This window comes from Haliotis asinina, chromosome 2 (genome assembly GCF_037392515.1).
Source record: "Haliotis asinina isolate JCU_RB_2024 chromosome 2, JCU_Hal_asi_v2, whole genome shotgun sequence".
Classification (NCBI taxonomy): domain Eukaryota; kingdom Metazoa; phylum Mollusca; class Gastropoda; order Lepetellida; family Haliotidae; genus Haliotis; species Haliotis asinina.
Window position 1 is genome coordinate 71,938,139 of NC_090281.1, and position 9,392 is coordinate 71,947,530.

Genomic DNA, 9,392 nt, shown 5'->3' on the forward strand with positions numbered 1-9,392 from the left:
TCCGGTTGAGTCTATGTCGGTTCGTGTCTCATAATTCGAAGAATCACGCTTCGTGTGTGATAATCCACGTCAGAGATATGGATATGTAGTAATTTCTCTATAATGCACATATACTTGTTGCGTGAAAATTAGGTTCGGAGATGCCGCTGTCCACTCGATGTACCGCGTTGAAAGGAAACAGGATTGTTGAGTGGGCATTGGAAAGGATGCGTTTTGGCGATTCGTGTGCGTGCTTCTACCTACTGTGTTTTGTTTTGTTTTGTTTTGGTTTGTTGTTGTTTTTTGTTTTTTGTTTATTTTGTTTGCTTTTTGTTGGGTTTTTTTGTTGGTTTTTTCTTTTTGTTTTCTAGGGGGGGCATTTGCTTCATTCGGAAGCAACATTTTCTGTTTATGAATACCCAGGCCATTCCAGTGATCACTAATGGGATAGTCTTGGAATTAAGGCGTTCTGTCGCCACGCCAGAGACTCGGTTCTATTCCCCACATGGGTAGAGTATGGGAAACCAATTTCGGGTGTCTTCCCGCCGTGATATTGCTGGAATATTGCTAAAAGCGGTGTAAGGCCATACTCGCTCACTTCATCTCAGTCATGTCATTGCAAAATAGGTGAAAGCAATGCACTGTAACAATGAATGGTGAAGGTTTTAAGTGACTGTAATCTAGAAGTACATACGATCATTCGAAATGGCATGGCCCATACTTTAAAAAACACAAACAATGAACATATATTGTAAAAAATATGTATTGTTAAAAATAACATTTGGTTATAGAAATATATGGAAGTTAACATGAAAACACACTAATGTTGGCATCAAGTGGTTAGAACTAAGTCATCAGAATCGTTAATAAGATTGCCATTATTACATGCACAGGCGAGTGAGCAACTGGTGGAAATAACATGTTAATATATGTTCTTTCCTTAGGATGACTTAATGGAAAAAACAGAGGTGATAATCTTAAATATGTTTTTAATAGATTCATAAATAATTGTAGTTTACTATAACAAAATAGCCAGTTCGCAATAAACATCAAACAAGAGAAGCAATAAATTTCATCATGAAACAGTATCTGAATTTGAATGGTAGTATGCAACATTTTGCCTGATAAGATTTGTTTTCATCCTAAAACAACTAATGTGTAAAGAGGTCCAAATGAAAATTACTTATTGAAAATCACATGGTTTACAGATACACTGCAAAGTTTCTGCATGACTACTACCATTCGAAAATCGGCCTATTTTACATTAGTACAAAATAGGAAAGTATTTGTTTTAGTATGTGTCTCTGTATAAAAAATAATTAACATACGTGATATAATTCTGGATCAAATATCTTCGAAAAATAGTATGCGCAGATCCAGCAAAAAAAATAAAGCAATAAAAAAGACAGCAATATCACTGTTTCGTTTTGTGTTCATTTCAATATTTCACTGCCCCAGTCTGATCACACGCTACCTACCAGCGAAACAAGAACTAACCAAATACTTCCCTGTAGTCAAGACGATGTCTGCATGGAAATCTGTGTTCCATGAAGCCACAGTCAAGTGAGATTCGCATCCTTCAGAATATGCAGGACAACCCGCTGTGTCGAGGTTGAAGGACCTATGCAAATACGTGAGTCATCCAAAGTTCGTCACAACGCAAAATGACGGTTAGATAATGAATATGCGACGTCGAGACGACCGTCAGTTCGAGACATCAGAGTCGGACACAATGTTGTTTGACAATATAGTATGGACAACAAGTTCCACCGGGATAATCTTCATGGCGGTTCTCGCTGAGACAACTTACGAACATTCAATCATCATTCAATCCTACGCCCAAAGTAATCAAGCCGGAGTCATTGTCACCATGACAACCCCAGTTGGATTAACCCGCACTGTCAAGTCCTGTTGATACGTCAGCTTAGCCAGTTTGGACCCTGTGAATGTATCGGTGATAAGGTAATCAAGTGCATTGCCATTAACGAGGCGGTGTACAGGCACCGTGACATTGAGAGGAGCACCACCTGACTGCGAGTTGAAGAACACGACAGCAAGGCTCCCCTTGGGGAGGATAGGTCGAGTCCAAACAGTAACCTTATGTATCTGAAACACATAACAACAAACACACATTAGTGTCACACTTAAAGATTAAAGTGTTAACATGGTTTTGCGCTGCTTTTAGCAATAATCCAGCAACATCACGGCAGGGAACACCAGAAATTGGACTTTACACCTCTCACGACAAAAATGCATATGGAACCCTGATCTTCGGGGTTGTAGGTGGTGGTAGTGACAGTAGTAACTGTAGTAGTAACAGTAGCACTGGCAGTGAGGAACTGTCATGTTTATACGTGGTGAGCGGGCGAGTTTGGTTCTGAGTCATTTTGGCAATATTCCAGCAATATCACGCCGGGAGCCACCAGAAATGGCCTTAACACACTGTACCCATGCGGGGTTCGAGCGCGGGTCTTCTGACGAGCGAACACTTTAACCATTTGGCTATCTCACCGCCCCTAAAGATTAAAGACGTCGTGGGCTGTAAACTTCAACCTCTTTTATCCTAAGTGCTATGACGATGTTGTATAAGACCGTTTGGGGTCATAATATCTGCATCATTTAAGGTAAATCATTTGAGAAAACAGGCATTGTTGTTAAACCAGCTAGTGTTTAACCTTGTGCAACAGTGTTTCAACTGCTTTGCATTGAAGCGACAGATTCAATAATGGAACGTGGTGTGTTATATTAAATTTAGGGTATTTTCAGACAGCGTCCTTATGGTCCCAGCAGAATATTATAGAAACATCTGCCTTCGCGTAGAATTTTCCCTAAGTGCATTCTTGCGTATATAAGACATGATATGTGTTGCATTTCATTTTTCATCTCTCATCACTTCAAATTTCTAGACGACAGGAATTATGTAAGATGATCATAGCCCTAGTTAGTTGTAATTTGATTCCTAGTGTTGAAAGGTGAATATTATCAAAACAGCACGCATACCGCCATTCGAACGGTTCCTGGGATTCCTAGAGGATCTTGGTTGACAGCAATCACACCTTTGTTCTGAAGGAGGCTTTTAGACTCCGGCCGGATGTTACGTAAGTCGACTGACATGAGCAGTGGCGCCGCCCACATCGACCACAGCGCCATCTGTGTTCGTTCCTGGTCCGGACTGAGTGAAAAGTCGCCTATCACGAGCTGGAAACACATGAAAATATAGTGAAATTGCTGCATTGGTGGGAGGGAGGTGATTTTAGCAATACTCCAGCAATGTCAAGGCAGGGGACACCAGAAATGGGCTTCACACATTGTACCTATTTGGAGAATCGAACACGGGCCTTCGGCGTGACGATCGAACGCTTCAACCACTAGGCCAAACCCACTGCCCCTGCATTCTTGGTGAGAGTGTGTTTGGTTGAACAAGGTTTTACACAGTGTTTCACTTGTGTCAGATGAATGTGGACGGGCAGCCTGAAGTTATGAAGCTCTCAGACGTTTTTCATGTCGCTGAAACCTATCATCCTGGATACAGTACTGATAGAACTAGAAACATTACCGGGGGCAGCAGGGATTCGAACTCCCGATGATGTGCTTCTGGCTTACCTAGAAGGTTCGGCTAACTGCTCACTGTATGAGTTATTGTATAGATATAAATCAAGAGGGGGATTGGGTGCGATCCACTCCTTTTTTGTCCTGAAAGTTTATAAAATTGACATTGAAACTCTTGTGAAAACGGGGGAGGATGAACTGTGCATCTGTTGTATCCGCAACAGTGTATTATTTTTAACAGAGTCGAAATATCGTTCTTCCTACCTCATCCGGGTCATTCCAGCCCCCAGGCCCGGCTATCTTGCTGAAGTTGCCGGCGTCTTTGGCGTAGTCGTTCACTTTACTGAGGACACTTCCCCATTGATCGTTGATGTCCACGGTGTTCCTACAGGTGTTGCACACCTCCAAGATTGCTGTGTAATTAGCCTAGCGTGTAAGAAGGGGATTATGTTAAACCAGATGACGTAGATGTTAACGTTGATGCATAAACCCATGCGTACATCAATACATACATTTACACAGATGTATGACTGCGGTCTGTAAAGAGTCTGGACGTGACAACCCAGACTAACGATAAGATAACGTGTCAACCAAAATCCGTTAGTCGCCTGTTATAACAAGCATGGTTTGCTGAAGATCACTTATAACTCGCATCTTCAGGAGTCAGTAGTAGTGGTGGCGGTGCTTGTTTGTTTGTTTGTTGTTTATAGCCTCACTCAGCAATATTCCTGCTTTATACCTGCGGCCTGTAAATAATAGAGTCTGGACCGGAGTGTGAGTGTGGATTTTGTTCAAGCCATTAGCAATATCGTAACCACTTTGGAAATCGAACCCGGGTCTTCGCCATGGCGAGCGAACACCTTAACCACTAGCCGGACCGGACAATCCAGTAATCGGCATTGTGGGCATCTACCTAAGCAGTTGGGATACACTGGCACGTGTCAGCCAAGTCAGCAAGCCTGGCCACCCGATGTCTTTGCGACAGGCATGGGTTTCTGAACATTAACCGTAACCGGGATTTTCACGGGTCAGTAGCAGTAGCAGTAGCAGTAGCAGTAGTAAGGCATTGGCAGTGACAGTGAAAATATCATTTATGATATTTTATAACGTTTATAATGACATTCAACACCGCAACTGCGATGTGGTATGTAGTGACAATCGTGAAAAGGCTTACCTGCCGGCGGTGCATTATCTCCCCTATCGCCCACTCACAGGAGTACAGAATAGGCCGCCCAGTCTTGTTCAGGTAAAACCCCATTTGACGATAACCTAGGCAACGATATACATGTTATAGATCCGCAACTTCGGGAGATTTGTGGGTCATCCACGATACACTTACTAATCATAGTGATAAATATAGTCACGTGTTTAAAAGTTCCGGTCATATCAAAGTAGTATCAAAACTTGAGCCAGAGGGTGATAGAATTACGCAAGTGACAAACAGCGGCTATTGAGAATTTCACCACATCTTCCCTGAGAGTTTGTTATATCAATGTTGACTGTCTGCGTGCCTGTTTAATGTGGGAGGAAAACCCGAAGTCTTGAACTTCTAAGACGTTTATCACTGATGAGTTCCTGGAGTAAGGATAAAGTGCTGACACACCTAGAAACAGAATCTGGACAAACCGGGATTCGAACCCACTATGATATGTTTACTGCTTGTCCGAGTGACGCAACCCTGAATGGTTCGAATGTACGTACTCGAAATCTAAGTGCATGTTTATTTTGCGCGGTATGCGCTTCGCTTGGGGGCCGAAGAGTGGCCTCCCCTAGGTAATGGGACGATACTCGAAAACGCACTGAAATGAACACATGGTCGCACGGGGCTATTTAAAACTAAAAAGCAAACGGTATCATGTAATAGACTGTATTTGTTGCAAATAAATTCTTAAAATAAATCTTTTTGTTCTTTCACAAACAATACACTGACGTGTTCCATCAGTTCCACAAGAACACTTACAAACCTTCATCAAAGTCCACAGGATTAATATTGCATCCATCAAACTTCAACAGGTCTATCCCCCACTCAGCGAATGTCTGCGCATCAGTCTGGTAATGCCCTCTACTCCCAGGATACCTTGCGCACGTTTCCGACCCGACATCTTCATAGATGCCCAGCTTTAGACCTTTGGAGTGGACCTGCAGCATTAAATCAGCATTCGGTATTCACGTTGATGAACGAAGATGAAACACCCTGGTCTGACAAATATATGATGGTTTTAATGACCATGTTACTTAACTCAGGTATCAGTGAAACAATGCAATTTGAAAAGCTCAATCATTGTAATTTTCTTTTTATAGTGCTGAGATTCGAACCATTGATCTTCTGATGCGAAGTCGGGCGACTCGTTAACCCCGTCAGCAAGATGTCATCTATGGGATGACTCCACACCGTGTCACAATGTGTGTTATACATTTTGTCATCTTTCGGAATTCAAAAATCATTTTTGGAAGTTAAAGAACATTTTTTTATTGCGTGGTAATGTCTTGCATTTGTTAAGAAGTTTGGTTACAGCACAGAGAATGTCCTATCCTTATCAAGCATAGAAATCAGGATCTGTTGTTACAGCCGATAATATTTCAGTGAATGGTACTGTAATTAGAGTGAGTCATAGTGGTTTCAATTATTTGGTCCACGAAGAGAATCGAACCCGACCGTCGCCGCCAGAGAAACGTATCCACCACTAATTAAACTAGTTCATGGCCATTCCAGACGAAACTACCAAATAAAGCGAATGTACACGTAGATCCTTTATCAAAATCATATATTTTATTATGTTTCATATTTAGTTGCTCGGCACTCAGCAATGTTCCAGCTGTATGGAGGCAGTCTGTATATAGAGTCTGTACCAAACATTCCAGAGATCAAAGTCATGAGCATCAATCTAAGCAATTGGGATACAATGACATGTGTCAACGTGTCGCTAGCCTGACCACCCAGTCCCGTTAGCTGCCTCTTACTAAAAACAACGGCTGCTGAAGACAACTTCAAACCGGAATCTTACAACAGGCCATGTGACTGTAGTCTCAAATAGTCTTCAAATATTTATTGAACAGGTATCCCTGAGTTAATATTTTGAATTTCATGGTAAGAAAATAGGACCACCTACATAGTCCGCCAATGCCTTCATGCCGTGAGGGAATCTATCAGGGTCAGGCTGCAGGCGGCCATCACTGTCACGTGACTTGGATAGCCAACAGTCGTCAATACACACATACTGGTAACCCGCCTCTTTGTATCCCTCCGCCGCTATGATGTCGGCCATCCTCATGTAGAGATTCTCACTGAAATAGTGCAGCAGGAGTCTCAAAGACTCTACGTGACTTCCTTTATTAATGTCAGTGCAGTACTTATCTGGCTACTGAGAGAAGTCGTGCCAGTGTTACCATCACCCTTGACATGAAATGAGGCCAGTGTGCGAAATAGAATTCCAGAACATCCAGACCAGAAACCAGACCAGACCAGAAAATGTCCACAGTCACTGGCTCGACTGGCTAGTGGATTTATATGCTGTTTTTAGTAAATATCACACTCTCTCCAACCTGTTAAGTTATAATACACTTTTACACCATGTAAGATGATGGCCTGATAAAACTGTTCGTCATATTAGCAGCTTAGTTTCTACGTTCAAATTTCGGGCTAGTAAATTATTGTGTTGTAACTTTCAGACACAGATAGCCCGACTAGCTAGCAAAATTTGGAAACTATTTCAAGGAATGCTACAAACACTTCAAAAAGTTGCTCTACAACAGGCAGGAAACTTATTTTGGTGAATAGGCGCTTTTGTTTGTTGTTTTACGCAGCAATCAGCAATATTTCAGCAATATTTCATCTATATTTTCAGCTATAGTCCACATATGTCATTAAGTCTAAAAGTTAGGGAGAAATGTGCTCTTTAGGGAAAATCTTTTCGAGTAGAAGGGGAAGGGGGCGTATTTGTGTCAACTGAGTTAGTGAGCGTGACCACAAGATTCTGTCAGTAGCCTACTTGCGACAAACTGAAGACTGTTTGAGCCAGTCAGTGTCTTGTGTTTCAGTGAATGTATATGGGGTGGTGAAGGTGGATATGTGGGTATAAGCTGTTTTGTGAGACAATATATGTGTTGTTTCGGTGAGTCAGTATATGTGTATACGTCAGGGAGTCGATATTCAGTGATCCAGTGATATATCTATTTATCATGGCACACTGTCCGGGTGCGAGTGCGTCATGTCTGCACATCCATAAATGTAAACCCGAAACGCTTCACTTGCATGGGTTTCGCTTGGCAACTCAAGCAAAACTCAAGCAACTTCGTCTTTGAAAAACATCAACGCACCTTTTTGACATGACACACAATATGTTCTAAATAACCAACATAACTGAGAGCTGGTGGGCTTTGGGCTCGCCTGATTTAAAATTATAGAAAGAAAGAATACTGCATGCACGCCCATCTGTGGAGTTTTAGTTTCAGTAGCTTGAGGGATTAAACATGTGTTTTTATACTATGAAAACGACAATATCACTGAAATAAGGAGCTACAATTTGCTAAGCACAGTTCACTCCCTTGAGCGTGTCAGAATACAATCACTCGTCCTGATCATGATTACAAATCAGCACCAGTCACACTGGAGGTTTCAAACATGTATTACTTCGAACCATGCTTACCCATTAAATTAACTTGTTATGTAATTGTTACTGTTCACTCAGCTGTATGTTTTCAAAATCATTTCAAATGGTGATATTTCCTTCCCTACATGACAGGCACGGGGTTGCACACGACACTTTAGTAAATAACAACAACAACAGTCAATACAAAGCGATAAAATCACATGAGAAGAACTCGAGAAATACGATATAAACCTGCTGACCTGATACAATTGCTCGGGTCGTGTTGGCAGTTTATGTTGCATCGAAATCGTTCCCATGACAACCACCCCATTGGTGGCGTGCGCGCTACCCCGTTGTTTAGTGCAGTGACAGCACCTATTCCAGCTAAGAGCGTCAACAGCTGCATCATGACACTTGGCTCGTTACACCCTATGAAACAATACAAAATATCAAGTTTACCACACCATCACGCACGGATCATTATCTGTCATCGCAAGACATGACAAAATGCTCATATTACAAGGGGGATGGCTTTTAACTGTAGGTAAAATAGAGCTGATATATTATATGCACAACAAAATAGTGAATCTATATTTATTACAGTAAAATATAATCACACATAATTATTTATCATGATGTCAAATTAACTTTTTTATGCAGCGTCTTGTCAGTTATCTCGGATTAGTCAAATTTCAAATATATCAAAATATACGAATCCAAAACTGTTTAAACAGATATTCGATTTCTCGACACTGTTAGCGGGGTTCATGTACCCTTCTATAACCACAGGTGTGTCTTCTTAACCTCCCCCGGAAGAGATAACTCCTGACATGAACAAAACCAGCTCGATTTCGGCAATGCATTCTCAAAACTTGTTACTTAAGTTACTTGTAATATTTAGTTGCACAAATACATCATGACAGTGTATAAAAGAGATATCACCCACCCGCTTCCCCTGGGAGAGACTTCACCTCAGCGCTCGCTCACAAGCCCTATGACCATGAGTCAGTCATTTACAGGTAAATGGGGATGTTGTATACGTTGCGTTCGGGCGATATCTTACCGCTCATGTTCTTGACCATCGTTCTGGTTTGACAAATAAGGTAAGTTTTTCTTGCACGTACAGTGAGTGAGTTTAGTTTTACGCCGCACTCACCAATATTCCAGCTATATGGTGACGGTCTGTAAATAATCGAGCCTAGGCCAGACAATCCAGTGATCAAAAACATGAGTGTCGATCTGAGCAATTGAGAACCGATGACATGTGTCAACCAA

The 9,392-nt window shown here is 41.7% G+C and overlaps 1 protein-coding gene across 1 annotated transcript; it reads right to left on the bottom strand.

The window, feature by feature from the left end:
* Positions 1–732: 732 nt before the first annotated feature.
* On the bottom strand, positions 733–9,157 carry LOC137274259 (alpha-galactosidase A-like). Its single transcript, XM_067807359.1, has 8 exons — positions 9,064–9,157; positions 8,378–8,546; positions 6,639–6,813; positions 5,493–5,667; positions 4,703–4,797; positions 3,793–3,954; positions 2,980–3,177; positions 733–2,085 (listed from the first exon to the last, which is right to left on the bottom strand). The coding sequence occupies exons 2-8, from the start codon at positions 8,524–8,526 to the stop codon at positions 1,828–1,830; spliced, it is 1,212 nt and encodes a 403-aa protein (XP_067663460.1). The 5' UTR covers positions 8,527–8,546; positions 9,064–9,157; the 3' UTR covers positions 733–1,827.
* Positions 9,158–9,392: the final 235 nt, after the last annotated feature.